The sequence below is a fragment of the Heloderma suspectum genome, chromosome 6 (genome assembly GCF_057233095.1).
Source record: "Heloderma suspectum isolate Gila_16-S chromosome 6, 16-S_ref, whole genome shotgun sequence".
NCBI classification, from domain to species: domain Eukaryota; kingdom Metazoa; phylum Chordata; class Lepidosauria; order Squamata; family Helodermatidae; genus Heloderma; species Heloderma suspectum.
The window spans coordinates 122170178-122188298 of NC_139463.1; the positions used below are offsets into that span (position 1 = coordinate 122170178).

At 43.3% G+C, this 18121-nt stretch overlaps 1 protein-coding gene across 2 annotated transcripts; it reads right to left on the reverse strand.

The window, feature by feature from the left end:
* Positions 1-881: 881 nt before the first annotated feature.
* Positions 882-15214, reverse strand: LOC146342954 (vomeronasal type-2 receptor 26-like). 2 transcript variants are annotated; one of them, XM_084808670.1, is made up of 4 exons: positions 14924-15214; positions 10470-10691; positions 5366-5492; positions 882-1783 (listed from the first exon to the last, which is right to left on the reverse strand). In XM_084808670.1, the coding sequence occupies exons 1-4, from the start codon at positions 15212-15214 to the stop codon at positions 882-884; spliced, it is 1542 nt and encodes a 513-aa protein (XP_084664796.1). The 2 variants fall into 2 exon arrangements, with proteins under 2 accessions (XP_084664796.1, XP_084664795.1); XM_084808669.1 differs by lacking the exon at positions 14924-15214 and adding an exon at positions 13668-14468.
* Positions 15215-18121: the final 2907 nt, after the last annotated feature.

Consider the following 18121-nt stretch of genomic DNA (forward strand, 5'->3'; position numbering starts at 1 on the left):
ACAGACATATAACTTACGTGTGTGAATGAGCCACAACACGACTATAAGAATTTTCACATCACTTCAAAACCTATGATTTTGCTCTTTATTTATTTATAAAGCAATACTTTTTAATAAAATTAGTTCATCAATACAGGACAAAAATAGATGTGACAGTAAACACATGGGTAGCAATAATACATCTGCTTTAAAAAAATGTAATAGCAGGCAGGGAGAGGGGGAGAGGAAAGCATTAAACCTCCACTCCCTGCACACTGCAGTTCCAAAGAATATTTATGTATTCAATTGAAATATCTATATGCCACCTTTTAGGGTCAACCCTGTCAAGGTGCCATCCAACATATAAATTCAAAATATATAACCAATGATCCATTTAAAACCAAAAAGTACCATATAATAAAATTAATATATAACAAGAACAAATAATAAATTTAATCACAAACAATACCCAGTCCACTAAGAATAACAAGATCAAAGAGATTACCAAAAGCTAAGCAACTGCTTCTTTTTCTTTAAACCATAGTTGAAAATTGTTGGTAGTCAATGAATAGTCAAGGTTCTACAAGTCTCTTTATCTTCTTTTCTCATGCACATTGTTGCATACATTATTTGAGGTGTTCACTAATGGTTCCAAGAAAATACAAAAACACAAATATGATCAGCCATCAGAAAATCACAGGTTTTAATCTCCATTCGATATAGTGGTCATGACTGAATTGGCTGAATGTGTCATATATTGGCTCTATGTCCTGATAAGATAGGAGTTAGACAAGGATTGGACTGGTGTGTAAAATAGCCCACCCGAAATCCTAGAGTTGGTTCCCTGTCTCAATGCCATAGATATTGTGAAAGAAATACATACAATAGGGCAGTAACAGTCCTCAATTAGTTCTTCTTATTAGATGTTCTCTGATGTTCAGTTCAGGCCTCAGCAATATAATGTAGCATTTTGGGGAAAAGATACAACCAAGTAATCCTGCACTGGAAGACAAGATAGAGAATATCTCCACAGCCACCATATATTTTCCCTTGGTGCTCAGGTAGGTCGGAACAAAACATAACCAAACACAGCAAAACATCAACATACTGAAGGTGATGAATTTGGCTTCATTAAAACTGTCCGGCAACTTCCTGGCTAGGAAAGCCACAGTGATGCTGATGATAGACAAAAGTCCCAAGTAGCCCAGGACAAGATAAAACATGATGACGGACCCTTCATTACATTCTACTACAATTTCTCCAGCCTGTGACTGCATATCAAGATCTGGGAATGGTGGAGAGGTTGCTAGCCATACGACACAAATGCCTGTTTGAATGAGGGAGCCAGAAAGAATAATGGAGTTGGCAAGTCTTTTCCCCACCCACTTCCTTATATTGGATCCTGGTTTGGTAGCCATAAAAGCTACAACCACCGTGATAGTTTTGGCCAACACAGAAGAAACAGCCAATGAGAAGATGATGCCAAAAGTTGGTTGTCGTAGAAGGCAATTCACTTTCCCAGGTCGTCCAAGGAATAACAAAGAAGAGAGGAAGCAGAGAAGGAGGGAGATGAGGAGAATGTATGTAAGATCTCGGTTGTTGGCTTTGACTATGGGGGTATCTTTGTGCTTAAAAAACGTTCTTAGCACCAAGGCTGTGATCAAGGAAAATGAGACTGCCACTGAAGCTAAACTGATCCCTAAGGGTTCTTTATAGGTCAGAAAGCTTATAGTCTTGGGAATGCACTGATCTCTGTCCTTGCTTGGGTACTGATCTTCTGGGCATTGGAAGCAGTCATCCATATCTGAAACATGAAATAAGATAGCAGCAATGACAGTGTCGATTTATATTTAGCTTCCTCTCCCTCCCAGCAACACCAATGGGTATTGCTGCATCTGCGTTGCCATTACTGGCATTAAAGTAGTGACGATGATTGGTGGTGGGAAGTCATAAGGGGAAGCACACAACCCACACTGAGAAGCTGCATGCAACCCAAGGGCCACAGAAAGTGCAGCCCTGAGGTAAATGAATGAAAATGTTTTTGTTTTGTTTCTCCTAGAATTGGTTAGAAACTGCCTCCTCACTTTCTCAATCCTTTTCTTGAGCTACAGAGTTGGGGACTAAGTTCCACCAGGACTTCAATAACTTGCACCATCAACCTGAGCCTAGAACAGCCATTGCAACAGGTTTACTTTCTGGGTACAACCATACAACATCTAATATTGTAGACATATAAACCCCTCACTATGTTGGAAACCTACAGTCTGTGACTCATGCCTGCACACTACCAGCTTCCATCCAGAGCACACCACAAAATCCATTGTCTACAGCCAAGCCCTACAGCACAACTGGATCTGCTCAGACTCATCTCTGAGATGAGAGACTCACAGCTTAAAGATCTAAATCAGGCATTTCTCAAACTACAGTGCCCACCCAAGAAGTGAATATACAGATCAACAAGGCCAGGCTTATGGCCTTATACCTTATACCTTATGCAAGATGGAAAACAGTAGAACACCCCTAGTTCCCAGCTAAGACCACTCAAATGTATAATAAATGATCTATAACCCATCCTGGAGAATGACACCTCCCTCTCACAGGCTTTGGATGGTAGGCCAGTACTTGCTTACAGACAGCCACCCAATCTTAACAAAAAGGATACTTTTGGGGAGCCAACTCTGCTCCCATATCTCCTCTTGCAGTACTATTGCAGGGCCTAATACTGCCACCTCAAATATCAGGGGTTCAAGATATACCTACTCAGCTTCCAATATGATATATGCCATCATTTGCCAGCAATGCCCTGCTGCATGCTATATATGACAAACAGGTCAGTTTCTATGCAAAATAATAAATGGACATAAATCTAATATTAGGAATGGCACTGTCCAGAAAGCAGCATATCAAAGACACTCTGTGAATGACCATAAGTTGGCCCGGCTGTTCTTGAACAAATAAATTCACCAAGAGATTCAACTCAGTAGAGTGGTTTGAATAAGGAGAAAGGTGGTGTTCTGTTTGTAAATCATACTACATAAGTTTGTAGGCTCACCATTGCAATGCTGTCCATTATATCCCCCACAATGTTTTGTGAATGGCGACTGTTAAGGTAATCATCACTGTCTGCCCCCCCCTTTTTTTGCAATTAAATATCCCCTGTTAACACTGTTTTCATCCCCCCTCCCCGGCCAGCATGTGTATATAATTCTGCCAATTTGAGGATAACACATTTATTCTAGCATAAGCTTTGGGAGACATGGTGCAATTTGCATCTCATGAAGTAGACAGTGTCTATGAAAGCTTATGCCTGAATAAATGTGTTAGTGTTTAAGGTGCGCCAAGACTCATCGTAATTCAAGTTAAAGAGATGATTCAGCATATTTGAGGGTGGGCTGGAGAAATTCAGACAACTTTCTTGCATGGGCAATTACATTTTTAGCAGTCAGAGAGAGTAGCACAGTCAAAGGATTCTCCTTTTCTCCCTCTGCTACGTGTGTGTGTGTGTGTGTATTTTATTTTTGCTGGCAGTGATCCTCCTCTATTTCATATGTCTCACACCCAGTCCTCTGAAATATAATTTTAGCAGTCACAGTCTTCGTTTTAAACTTCTCCCCTTTTTCTTTCTTTTAAACATAGATGTGCATATTCTTTCCTGAGATGTGTTGCAGGGTGAAATAGTCCCTAACAGAAGAGGGTCATTGCCACCACAGGAAAGTGGTGGCATTAAAAAAGATCAAACAAGAAAAAAGGATGAGTTTAAAAATAGAATCGACTGACTGTGATGCCATCTCCGACTGCTAAAAAAGAAAGAAAAAGTGATTTTCTTGCCCTTTGAAGTCCCCTCCCCAAAGTCATCAGATGTTCTCCATCCACTTTTTTTCTCCAACCTTATTTGCCTCCCTTATCCTATGAATGTGCCAAAAACAGAAGAAAAGAAGAAGTCTCCTGTGAAGGTTCAGCACAGCCCTAACTCTCCCCATTCCCCTTTCATAGGAGGGAAACTGACAAGAGATACATACATTGCATTAAATTGTTTTCCAAACTGATCATATTAGGGGGTGAGCACCATCTACAAGGTTTGGTTCAGATCCCAGTTGACAATTTGGAAAACGGCTCAATTTAGCTTGGGCTGATTCAGAGGCCACCCAACTAGACTCACATCTGAATACAAATCTTGATCCAGGAATCCAGATCTTCATGCCTCCCATTGACTATCATTGGAAATATATATATTTTTTTAAGTTATAACTTTTTGTTTTTGTGTCAGAATTGGAGAGAAATATGCTGGCTTTTTCTTTTTAAGGGTAACTCCCCCCCTTTCCCCCCCACCTCTTGGAAGAATTGGATGAAATGTGTAGATACAGTTTCCCCTTTTAAAGGATAACACCTGCCAAGTTTAAGATAAATACATGAAGGGAGTTTTGTTCAACATCAGCCTTTACAGCAGGGGTGGAGGAACGTATATGGGAGGATAGCACTACACCTCACCCCCTTGGCCATGCCTCCTGACATTGGGGGTTGGACTCGATGGTCTTGTAGGCCCCTTCCAACCCTTCCATTCTATGACTCTATGTTCTTAGAGCAATACGGCAATGGAACCCATTACCTAGGGAGGTGGTGGGCTCTCCCACACTGGAGGCATTCAAGATGAGGCTGGACAGCCATCTGTAAGGGATGCTTTGACTTAGATTCCTGCATTGAGCAGGGGGTTGGACTTGATGGCCCTTCCAACCCTGCTATGCTATGATCATTTGGTCCCCTGGTCAGCTACTGTCTGGAGCTGGCTTTTCTGTGAGCTGGCTTTCCCCAGCCAGCCCCCACTGCAGGGTGCTCTGAAAGTAACAGAACTTAAATAATACCCAACCTGATGCATAGAAACTTGAGCTCAGGGGTCTGCAAAATATGTGTGGCCCATTGCAAAATGTGGTTTGGGTAGTTTTGTCCCCACCTGTTTTGCCTTTAGCCCTGCTGCCCACTGGAATGCAGCCCCCAAATATTATTTGAAATAGAATGTGGCCCTTGAGCTGACAGAGGTTTTGCACCCCTGGTGTATGTACGAATTTCAATTTATTTGTCTTCACTTGGTGGATGGATCACAGATTACTGTGTGGACCAAACCCATTGGAACTTCCTGTGTTTGAAACTATCTGTCAGGGGATTCTCTGAATTGGATTCCTGCACTGAGCAGGGGGTTGGACTCAATGGTCTTGTACTCCGCTTCCAACCCTACCATTCTCTGATTCTCTGATCTGCTTCTGTTGATTTTTCATGAGATATGGGAAGTGTGATAAAATTATCCTAACCTTTTGGCCTAATGATATACTCCATACATGGCCATTTCTATTAACTGTGTGAGCTGTAACATTTGATACATTGTGACACCTACCCTTTTGGTATGAAATCTTCCCTTCTGGGCATGGATCACAATCATAGCAACAAAACTTTTCCCCTTCCTTCGTTTTCTTCTGATAACCAGCTTGGCAGGAGTCACTACACACAGAAATGGGCAGAACCTACCCATAAAGGTGAAAACGAATTAGGTTGGGGGAAATTAGAAATTGTTTTTGGTCACCAGCTGATCTACAAAGAAACAAGTGTTCAATTGCCATGGGAGAACATGGTGCATGCAATAATCTGCTGGTTGTTTCCTAAAAATACAGGACAGTGCATTTGTGGTCGATTGCTTGGGTGAAGAGAATGTGAAAATTTGATAAAAGGAATTGCCTACTCAGCAGAGTGTTTCATGTCATAAACCAGGAGTGGCAACATCTGGGGGTCTGGGAACAAATTTCCGCCCACTGTACATGTCTGGGGGCTGCACCCGTGCCACCGTTGACATAAAGTAACATGATGACGGCAAAGCAATCAGTGCTTTCCAACCCAAATCTGACAGTTTTCCACCAACATTTAGTGCACAACACGACAGAGACTGAAAAGGGCTACAAGGAACTTGCTTTAAAGCTAAATGGAACTCTCTTTAGTCTCTATCATGTCACACTGCCAAAATGCAACCAGAAACAGCAGATTGCTTGCTGCCAGTGCTTTCACACCACCAAATGTTGGCAGTGAATTGACAGTGGCGGGGGGAGAATGGGGTCCTAGAATCATAGAACAGTAGGGTTAGAAGGGGCCTACAAGGCTATCCCCTTCATGGATCACTGCCTTGTTGTGGCGAAGGGGCTTGCATAACTCAGTGAAGCCATAAGCTATGCCGTGCAGGGCCACCCAAGACGGACAGGTCATGGCAGAGAGTTCTGACAAAATGTGGTCCACTGGAGAAGGAAATGGCAACCCACTCCAGTATTCTTGCCAAGAAAACCCCATGGAACGTATCACAAGGCTAAAAGAGATGACGCCGGAAGATGAGCCCCTCAGGTCGGAAGGTGTCCAATATGCTACTGGGGAAGAGCAGAGGGTATTTCCAAGTAGCGCCAGAAAGAGTAAAGCGGCTGGGCCAAACCCGAAAGGACACTCAGCTGTGGATGTGTCTGGTGGTGAAAAGAAAGTCCGATGCTGTGAAGAACAATATTGTTTAGGAACCTGGAATGTCAGATCAATGAATCAAGGTAAGCTGAGGTGGTCAAACATGAGATGGCAAGATTGAACATCGACATCTTGGGAATCAGCGAACTAAAATGGACAGGCATGGGCGAATTTAATTCAGGTGACCATCATATCTACTATTGTGGGCAAGAATCCCTTAGAAGAAATGGAGTAGCACTCATAGTCAACAAAAGGGTGGGAAAAGCAGTACTGGGGTACAATCTTAAAAATGATAGAATGATCTCAGTACGAATCCAAGGCAAACCATTCAACATCACAGTAATTCAAGTCTATGCCCCAACCACTGAGGCCGAAAAAGCTGAGGTTGATCGGTTCTATGAAGACCTACAACACCTTCTAGAACTAACACCAAAACAAGATGTCCTCTTCATCATAGGGGATTGAAATGCTAAAGTAGGAAGTCACGAAATCACCGGGATAACAGGCAGGCATGGCCTTGGTGTACAAAATGAAGCAGGACAAAAGCTAATAGAGTTTTGCCAAGAGAACATGCTGATCATAGCAAACACTCTTTTCCAACAGCACAAGAGGCGACTCTACACATGGACGTCACCAGATGGTCAATATCGAAATCAGATTGATTATGTCCTTTGCAGCCAAAGATGGAGAAGCTCCATACAGTCAGTAAAAACAAGACCTGGAGCTGACTGTGGCTCAGATCATGAGCTGCTTCTTGCAAAATTTCGGCTGAAATTGAAGAACGTCGGGAAAACCACTAAACCATTCAGGTATGACCTAAATCATATCCCTGATGAATATACAGTGGACGTGAGGAAGAGATTTCAGGGATTAGACCTGATAGACAGAGTGCCTGAGGAACTATGGACGGAGGTCCATAACATTGTTCAGGAGGCAGCAACGAAATCCATCCCAAAGAAAAAGAAATGCAAGAAAACAAAGTGGCTGTCTGATGAGGCTTTACAAGTAGCTGAGGAAAGAAGGGAAGCGAAAAGCAAGGGAGAAAGGGGAAGATATACCCAACTGAATGCAGAGTTCCAGAGAATAGCAAGGAGAGACAAGAAGGCCTTCTTAAGTGAACAATGCAAAGAAATCGAGGAAAACAACAGAATGGGAAAGACTAGAGATCTCTTCAAGAAAATCGGAGATCTCAAGGGAACGTTTTGTGCAAAGATGGGCATGATAAAGGACAAAGAAGGCAGGGAGCTAACAGAAGCAGATGAGATTAAGAAGAGGTGGCAAGAATACACAGAAGAACTATACAGGAAAGATCTGAATGTCCCTGATAGCCATGATAGTGCGGTCACTGAACTTGAGCCGGACATCCTAGAGAGTGAAGTCAAGTGGGCCTTAGGAAGCATTAGTAACAATAAAGCTAGCGGAGATGACAGTATTCCAGCCGAGCTATTTAAAATCCTAAAAGATGATGCTGTTAAAGTGCTGCATTCAATATGCCAACAAATCTGGAACACTCAACAGTGGCCACAAGACTGGAAAAGGTCAGTTGACATTCCAATTCCAAAGAAGGGCAACGCCAAAGAGTGTTCAAACTACCGCACAATTGCGCTCATTTCACATGCCAGCAAGGTGATGCTCAAAATCCAACAAGCTAGGCTTCAGCAGTATGCGAACCGAGAACTACCGGAAGTACAAGCTGGGTTTCGAAGAGGCAGAGGAACTAGAGATCAAATCGCCAACATTCGCTGCATCATGGAGAAAGCAAGAATTCCAGAAAAACGTCTATTTCTGCTTCATTGACTACGCTAAAGCCTTTGATTGTGTGGATCACAACAAACTGTGGCAAATTCTTAAAGTGATGGGAGTACCAGACCATCTTACCTGTCTCCTGAGAAACCTGTACGAGGGTCAAGAAGCAACAGTAAGAACCAGACATGGAACAACCGAGTGGTTCAAAATTGGGAAAGGAGTACGACAAGGCTGCATATTGTCACCCTGCTTATTTAACTTATATGCAGAGTACATCATGAGAAATGCCGGGTTGGATTTATTTTATTTTATTTATTACATTTATTAATCGCCCATCTGACTGGTCACCCAGCCACTCTGGGCGATGTACAACCCACCATAAACAATTTAAAACAATAAAATTTTACCATAAATTTTTTTTTAAAAAAATACCCTAACCCACCCCAAATGCCTGCCTGAACAACCATGTTTTTAATGCATGACGGAAGCTCATTAAAGATGAATCAGAGGTCGGAATTAAGATTGCTGGGAGAATTATCAACAACCCCCGATATGCAGACGATACCACCCTAATGGCAGAAAGCGAAGAGGATCTCAAGAGCCTCTTGTTGAGGGTGAAAGAGGAGAGTGCAAAAGCTGGTTTGAAACTCAACATTAAAAAAACGAAGATCATGGCATCTGGCCCCATCACTTCCTGGCATAGAGAAGGGGAAGAAATGGAAGCAGTGACAGATTTTACTTTCTTGGGCTCCAAGATCACCGCAGACGGTGACTGTAGCCATGAAATTAAAAGACACTTGCTCCTTGGGAGGAAAGCTATGGCCAACCTAGACAGCATAGTAAGAAGCAGAGACATCACCTTGCCGACAAAGGTCCGTCTAATCAAAGCTATGGTTTTCCCAGTAGTAATGTATGGATGTGAGAGCTGGACTATAAGGAAGGCTGAGCGCCGAAGAATTGATGCTTTCGAACTGTGGTGCTGGAGAAGACTCTTACGAGTCCCCTGGACTGCAAGGAGGTCAAATCAGTCCATCCTAAAGGAAATCAACCCTGAGTGCTCATTGGAAGGACAGATAATGAAGGTGAAGCTCCAATATTTTGGCCACCTAATGCGAAGAGAAAACTCCCTGGAAAAGACCCTGATGCTGGGAAAGACTGAAGGCAAAAGGAGAAGGGGACGGCAGAGGATGAGATGGCTAGATAGCATCACGGATGCAATGAATATGAACTTGAGCACGCTCCGGGAGAGAGCGCAGGACAGGAAGGCCTGGCGTGCTATGGTCCATGGGGTCACGAAGAGTCGGACACGACTGAACGACTGAACAACAACAACAAGGCTATCAAGTCCAACCCCCTGCTCAATGCAGGAATCCAAGTCAGAGCATCCCTGACAGATGGCTGTCCAGCCTAATCCTAAATGCCTCCAGTGTGGGAGAGCCCACTACCTCCCTAGGTCATTGGTTCCATTGTCATATTGCTCTAACAGTCAGGATGTTTTCCCTGACGTTCAGCCAGAATCTGGCTTCCTGTCACTTGAGCCCATTATTCCATGTCCTGCACTCTGGGATGATCAAGAAGAGAGCCTGGCCTTCCTCTCTGGGACAACCTTTCAAGTACTTGAAGAGTGCTATCCTATCTCCCCTCAGTCTTCTCTTCTCAAGGCTAAACATGCCCAGTTCTTTCAGTCTCTCTTCATAGGGCTTTGTTTCCAGTCCCTGATCATCTTTGTTGTCCTCCTCTGAACCCTCTCCAGCTTGTCTGCATCCTTCTTCAAGTGTGGTGCCCAGAACTGGACACAGTACTCCAGATGAGGCCTAACCAGTGCTGAGTAGAGGGGAACTAGTACTTCCCGGGATTTGGAAGCTATGCTACAATTAATGTAGCATATGTATTGAAGGCTGGGGCAGGGCGTGCATATGGCCTTTGGGGCATGTGTTGTCTACCCCTGTTATAGGCACAGTGATGTTATAGGCACAGACATTTTATCTGGCTGTGTCCCCTAGTCCCACAACAGTTTAACTTCAGCCTGCTAGATATTTTCCATGGGTCCCTTGTGTAGAAATAACTAAATTTCATTCACCTGTTGTGAACAATGGAAACATTGGTTCCTGGATCCCTTTTTAGTTTGGGAATATGATACATGGCACTGACTTCATTTGGGAGTCTAATCAGACATGACCAGAGTAGCTAATGAATCAAAGGAAACCTCTGAATTTTAGACCACTGTACTAGGTAATGGAGTGGCCTCTTACAACCCACACCTGGTTGAAATGTCTCTGCCAGGTAATCTTATCCTCATTAAAGATGAATTCTTCTCCTTCATTGGTATCCACCCTTCCAACTTTCACTTTAAGAAAGGAGCTGTTTGGGAATATGACCATCTTCATGATATCAAATCCAGCAACAATTTCCATTTTATCGTTAAAATGTACTCTTTCTCCAGCTGAATTATTAAATGAAATGCCTTGAAGAAAGAGGTGGAGCTATTAGAAAGAAGGGAGGGGAGAAAGAAAGAAAGAAAGAAAGAAAGAAAGAAAGAAAACCCAAAACATGGAATTGAGACCTCATGTCAGAATGCCACAATCTAGAAACATGTTTCCTAGTGCTGATACAGTTTTAGAATTATAGAATAATACGGTTGGAAGGGACCTACAAGACCATCGAGTCCAACCCCTCTGCTCAATGTAGGAATCCAAGTCAGAGCATCCGTGACAGATGGCTGTCTAGCCTCGTCTTGAATGCCTTGAGTGGGAGAGAGCCCACCACCTCCCTAGGTAATGGGTTCCATTGTCGTATTGCTTGAACAGTCAGGAAGTTTTCCCTGACGGCCAGCCAGAATCTGGCTTCCTGTAACTTGAGCCCATTATTCCGTGTCCTGCACTCTGGGATGATCGAGAAGAGAGACTGGCCTTCCCCTCTGTGACAAAGTTTCAAGTACTTGAAGAGTGCTATCCTATCTCCGCTCAGTCTTCTCTTCTCAAGAGTAAACATGCCCCGTTCTTTCAGTCTCTCCTCATAGGGCTTTGTTTCCTGTAGGGATGTCAGAGAATTCCGCCACGGATCTCGGTGAGCCAGTGCATTTGGCCCCCCAAAATCTGTGGCAGAACAAAGCCCCCTCACCCCCCACCCTGTGAAAGGCACACGAAACGGGAGACCTACTTGCTGCCATTCGCACTGCTTTGTGAATGGTGGCCGCGTCTGCCATTTGCGTCTTCATTATAGCCATGATAGGCTATGTAAATACTTACGTAGCCTATCACGGCTAACACAGGGATGCCATTTGCATCCCTGTGGAAGCCATGATAGGCTGTGTAAGTATTTATGTAGCCTATCACGGAAAAAAAAAGGGAACGCAAATGGCGGCGGCTACGGCGGCCGCCATTTGCGTTCCCTTTTGGGGGGGGCCGTGATAGGCTATGTAAATATTTACGTAGCCTATTATGGCAAAAGAGAGAGGCACAAATGGCATAGTGGCCACCATTTGCATCCATGTATTTTGCCGTAATAGGCTACGCAAATATTTACGTAGCCTATCACGGCCAAAAAAAAGGAATGCAAATGGCGGCCGCAGTAGCCGCCGCCATTTGCGTTCGCTATTTTTTTTTTTGCTGTGATAGGCTACGTAAATATTTACATAGCCTATCACGGCAAAATGCATGGATGCAAATGGCAGTGGCTACAGCAGCAGCCATTTGTGTCCCTGTGCAGGCTGCCCAGCGGCCGGATGTCCAGCTGTGGGCGGCCTCGGCTGGCGGCTCTGCAGAATCGCTGCGGAGTGGAGCCGGCTGGAGAGAATTTCGGGGGGAGGGACAAAGCACCTCCCCCCCCACTGTGAATGTCACCCTTCAAAAAGGTAAGTGACTTTCATACATCCCTAGTTTCCAGTTCCCTGATCGTCTTTGTTGCCCTCCTCTGAACCATCTCCAGCTTGTCTGCAATCTGCATCCTTTTTAAAGTGTGGTGCCCAGAACTGAGTACTTACCAGTGCTGAGTAGAGGGGAACTAATACTCCCCGGGATTTGAAAGCTATATGTCTATTAATGCAGCCCAAAATAGCATTTGCCTTTTTTTGCAGCCTCATCACATGGTTGGCTCCTATTCAGCTTGTGATCTACAACAATTCCAAGGTCCTTCTCACTTGTAGTATTGTTCAGCCAAGTATTGCCTGTCTTGCAACTGTGCAATGGCTTTCTTTTTCCTAGGTGCAGAATTTATGTTTGTTTATTTCAGTTTCAAGGGCAAAAGAAACATGATGTTAAATGTGTTTGGTTACATTTGATGAGTCTAGGGGTTTGTTTTTTTTTGTTTCCAGATACAAGCCATGGGGCTGTATTATTACAGGGCATGGGTCATCTTGAAGCCCTGTGCTGCCTCGGTTGTGGTGAGGGCTTCATGGCACTGGGCACTGCAGTAGCTTGGGTTTTAGGGTTCTAATATGGGTCAAATGTTGAACAGGTGACTGGGTAGGCCAGCTAGGTTTGATGAGGGAGCCAGATGGGAATACAAAGAGAATCATAGAATAGTAGGGATGTACGAAAGTCACTTACCTTTTTGATGGGGTGATTCGCAGTTGGGGGGAGGTGCTCTGCACCTCCCCCCAAAATCCTAACCTGGCTGGCTCTGCTCCGTGGCAACTCCTCAGAGCTGCTGGCCGGTTGCATTTGCAGGTGCTGTGTGGAGCCTACGGACGCAAATGGCGGTGGCTATGGCGGCCGCCATTTGTGTTCCTGTTTTTTGGCCGTGATAGGCTACGTAAATATTTACATAGCCTATCATGGCAAAAAAAGGGAATGCAAATGGCAGTGGCTACAGTGGCTGCCATTTGCATTCCCTTTTTTTGCCATGATAGGCTACATAAATATTTACATAGCCTATGACGGCAAAGATAAGGAAGCGAATGACGCGGCCGCCATTCACAAAGCAGCGCGAATGGCACCAGGAAAGTGTCCCATTTCGCGTGCCTTTCGTGAGGGGGTGGGGGGCTTTGTTCTGCCACAGATTTGGGGGGGCCAAATGCAGTGGCATTCGGCCTCACTGAGATCCATGGCAGAATTCTCTGACATCCCTATAGAATAGTAGGGTTGGAAGGGGCCTACAAGGCCATGAGGAGCTTGATCCTTTTTCTCTTCCCCTTTAAAATTGCTATTTAGCAGTAGAAAGAAACCATGATTTCCATCAGCAGAAGCTAATCTCCCAGAGCTGAAAGCAAAATCAGTGCAGCCATCTTCTACAGGATCATGGCAAAGGGAAGGTATAACCCCTCTTGCCCATATGCCACAGTACGGATTCCCCCATGGATATTTAGAAAGAAATGGACACATTAATCCAACCATGCATGTGAATTTGTCAATATATAGTGTGTATAACTCCATTGCACCTTTGTATTTGGATTTGGATGCTATTCCACCTTGTATAGATGTGCTCATGGCAAAAAAGCCATTTTGCTGTGGAGACATTACCTGCCAAGGCTGAAGGTCTTGCAATTGAATCCTTTTACCACCTATCAGTGCTCTCTGATTGGATCTAGATGAGTATATGGCATGCAAAGCATGTGCCAAGGCATAGACAGCATTAAATATACTGTAGCTTTGGCCCATCATGCGCATTTCAAAAACTGACCCAGGAAGGTTCTTCAGCTTCTCCTCCCCGGTACATGTTTCATCAACTTTTGCTGCCATCTTGGGATTTGGAAATGAGCAGTGGAAGGCTTGCTCCCAGAATTCCTTAAGGAAACCGTCTCGTTCTTCCCAGTGAAATTGTACGTTCTGGAGATATGCCTGGAACCCCAGAGGTTCATTTGAGTGAACTTCGAAGGAAATGGTGCCTTGGAATATTTCAGAATCCCAACTTGTTATAAGCCCCATTACTGTAAAATCAATATGGGCTGTCGTAATCCACAATTTTCCGACAGATGTGTCTTCCTCAAATTCGGAACCTGCTAGAATCATTAAAGTGTTCAACCAAATAATGGTGAGAGTTTCACCATAGACCACAAAGGTTCTGACTTTTCTATCCATGAAAGGTAGATACATATTTGAGGACATACCACTCATTTCAGGAATGGTAAGCAAACGCCCTTGGCTTGGGATTCTTTGTATGAAGCCTGAACAGATTCCCTTCTGGGAAAGCAATGGTTCCAGAGCATGCAAGAAATGATCTCCACTGTCATCATCTATGACAAGAAGGCCAACCCATGTCCATCCAAAATGCTGGAGTAACTGGATAATCCCCATATACTGATGGGATTCATTTGGAACCATGCGGTAAAAAGAAGGGAATCGTGTTCTATCATTCTCTTCTGGGGCAAATGAGCCATACGTGAGCTAAAGACAAATGTACATATATTTTAGAGATACATTAAGAGGACTAACATGGGAACAAACTGCTTAAAGCTTTAAAGATTAAAACCAGAACTCTAAATTGGACTTAGGAATTCCCTGGCAAACAGTGCAGCTGCTGCAGTATTAGTGCTGCTACAGGAGTCAACTGCCCAGTTCCTACCAACCTCTGTGTGGCCATATTCTGCACCAGCTCAAGTTTTTGAACTGACTTTAAAGGCAGCTCCACATAGAGTGTGTTATGATAGTCCATGTTTCCCTGTCATCCACTCCCATTCATCTTCCTGAACCATAAAATCCCCGAATGACTCGGAATGAGAAAAATAAATTATGTGAGTTTTTTGTGAATATATCCACTCCTCATGCAAATATCTTACCTGTGGAATTTTGTAGAGGCTTAAGATGTCTGACATATGGAAGGAGATATCAGATCCAAGTCCCCCAATAATGGCTATGAGTTTTTTCTGGGTGCCACATACATAGTTAGGGACGAATCTAAGTGATTTAAAGAGCAGGTCCAAAGTGGTCCGATAGGTCATCCTCTCATTTAGGTAGCTGTCATGCATGTGGAACCCAAGTGTCACATTGGGTAAGATAACGGCATTCTTGTTAATGTCATTGATAGTAAAATCCAGTGCTAGCACATTCTGGTAGAATTTTGATACCATACTGAAAACAGAATTATTACATGCTCTTTCACAAACAGATTCTACAGCACACGTCATTGTTTTCTCACAGCTCTGAACTAACCTGGCTCTGTGTATTTATTATTAAAGATCAATAGGAAGATTAAAATCTTTAAAGATTAAAGATCAATAGGAAGAACACGAACATCATGATTAAAGAATCTGAGGGAATGGTTCAGCTGTACTTCTATAAACTATTCAGAGCAGCGGCGTCAAAAACAAAAATAGCTGTAATGGTAGCTAACCTCCGATAAAAGACTATTTATTACTTAAATTATTGTTAGACTAGCTTTAAAGGTAAATTAGGCATCTTACTTCTTAGACAATGGTAAGCTTTCAACATTCCTGGAAGGATTAAAACAAATCATTAAGGCCAAGAATAATAGAAAGAACCAAGGGGACCAAGAGGGAAGGACAAACCAAAGAAGCATATGAGAAAAGAAAGAACAGTGTGAAAATGTGTGCATTTGTGAAGTACAGCTGAAAAGAGGCATAACTTGGATATCAATTAATATATCATAAATACAGCGCAGCAAGTAAAATGTTCTGTAACCAAAATTATTTTTTTGTTCATCAGCCCCAGTGTTATTTACCATGGTGGTTGATCTCACAGAATGTTCTCCATCAAAGTATGTGCTTTAACAGGGAGTAAAGTCAGTCCCTGTTAAAGCACATACTTTAACAGTGTACATATGCCATTCTGAATCCCACAAGTGTGTGTATGTTCAGTTCTGACATAATTTGTCCTAATGGTAGGCAGTGGCTTTCAAGTCTCCAGTGAACACTGTGCCTTTTACTATACTGAGCTCTATTTCAAAATTAGAAATATGCAAACACTAGTCCTCTTTCACCAATGAGAGTCATTTAGACAAACTGTCTCCACTCCTTCCATTGAGTGTGTTTAGGACAAGCATCTTTTTAGTTTGCTCCTTTTAAAAATCTCATTGTACTTTGCCTGCTCATCAGTTTTTGAATGAAGTACGTTTTTTCTCCAGCTCTCATTTTCTTTTCCCCATTTCTCCTACCCCTGTATATTTCTTAATCACCCACAGATACGTCTTTTTAAAGTGGTGTGTGTGTGTGTGTGTGTGTGTGTGTGTTGGTAAGGATGACCTTATTTCTTAGATTCCATGGGGTGGGGGGACAAAACAAATCCTTGCACCATTAAAAAGTTTCATCTGGCTAGACATTAGTTTAAAAGTTACATATGACTAAATGCAATTTGTTTCAAATACAAGGAAACTTTGAGATCAGCATCCCAAAATGGCATTTGCGCACATTCTGGAAGAGGAAAATTCAGGTGTGTCATAAAGAAAGCCAAGTGCATGAAACTCACATAACATCAGTGATGGAGAAAGCAGTGTGCAGTGCACACAACCCATGCATACACTGAGATCTATTGCTACATTCATAGCTTTCTAAACTCACGAGACACAGGAAGGACAAAGAAAAGAAATTCCTTACACTGGATGACCAAAGTTCAGCTCATGAGAAGGGTGGATTGTGAAGGAAATTGTGGGGAAAAAGTACAGAATCTGAGAAGCAATCCCACCCACAAGGAGGCCACCTGGCTGGTACCGCTCATGAGGAACAGGGAGGGGATCTGATGTGGGACACTCCTTGGTATATACTTCCCACACTATGTGAGGGAAGAGAAGAAGCAGCATTACCAATACCACCAATTTGGAAGCAATGTTGCTCTCCTGAGTAGACTCTTCTGTGTCCAGCTATAAACTAATCACTGGCATTTGCTTAGTGAAGCTAGCAGATTCTGCCAATATAATTAATAAAGAGAATCATATTGTCTTCAGTATTAACAAGGTAAGAAGCGTCTACCTTGAATGCCAAACACAATGCACCATTTGAAAGCCAGAACTAGAGAGTGAAAGGGGGGGAAATGTCAATGTTCAAACTTAGTGAGTCCTGGCTGCCTCTTCCCCTCACCCCAGTTCTGAATGGTAGACATGTAGGGGTTTATATCCCCCTTTGGGGTTGCATATTGACTGTGTTTCTATCTATCTCTGGAAAACTGCTGGAACTTTGTCAACAACTGGTAATTGCTACAGTTCTGATAATTGCAGGGGAGATAATTCCCTCTGCAAAAACTAATTGGTGCCAGCGTTTTCTCTTGCTACATTATTCACATGGGCATTCCAGGAAGGGCAGCAAAGCAGAGAAGCTGCACAAAACCTCTAATAATCAAGTAGATTTGAAGCTTCTTCTTTTTTTAGTTTTAAGCAAGGGGGGGGGGAGAATGCCTCTGAGCCACTTGCATAAAGTAAGAGAAGTGCAAAACTCCACCCCTGTGCCTGAGCATTTCCCTGATGTTCTCACCACAACCTCCTACCCATCTTAAGGGGCACTTTAAATGTGCATCCCCCCTACCCCTCCACCACCCATGACACAATAAAGCCAGGCCAAAAGTTTGGTCTGGCTCTAGAGTAAATAGTGCTTCCTCTTCTCCGGCTTCTTGCACAATATCGGATGTCTGACTCAGTGAGATCTGAGAACTCCACCATTCATGTGGAGCTCATCAGCCTCACCCTTCTTCACATACTAAAGCAGAAGCAAGGAGAGAGGGTGTACAAGTTAATTTACTATTTGCTTGCTTCTAGATGATGTCTATGAACCAGCTCTGTATCATTAATTATCACCTCATCCTGAATGCAAGCGTTCTTACGATATGAATGGTCAATATCATGTCTTAACCCTGGGAAGAAGCAGGCAATATCTTCATAAAAGCAGGCGTCTCAACATGCCTCCATCATTTCTGTTCCTCATGAGGGGGCAGCAATGGTCTAAAGATCACAAAATGCCACCACCAATGAAGGAAATAAAATGGTCAGACAAGTGTTCTGTTTTGTGGTTTCAACTGTGAGGCTGATATGA

Bases quoted from the DNA above. Each gene is read 5' to 3' on its own strand.
- LOC146342954 (XM_084808669.1), bottom strand. From the start codon at position 14,468: ATGGTTCCAAATGAATCCCATCAGTATATGGGGATTATCCAGTTACTC. The intron at 10,692-13,667 runs GTAATGTCTCCA...TCTTTCTAATAG, and splicing joins AAGACCTTCAGCCTTGGCAG to CTCCACCTCTTTCTTCAAGG. The intron at 1,784-5,365 runs GTAGGTGTCACA...TTCATGTTTCAG, and splicing joins GAAGATTTCATACCAAAAGG to ATATGGATGACTGCTTCCAA.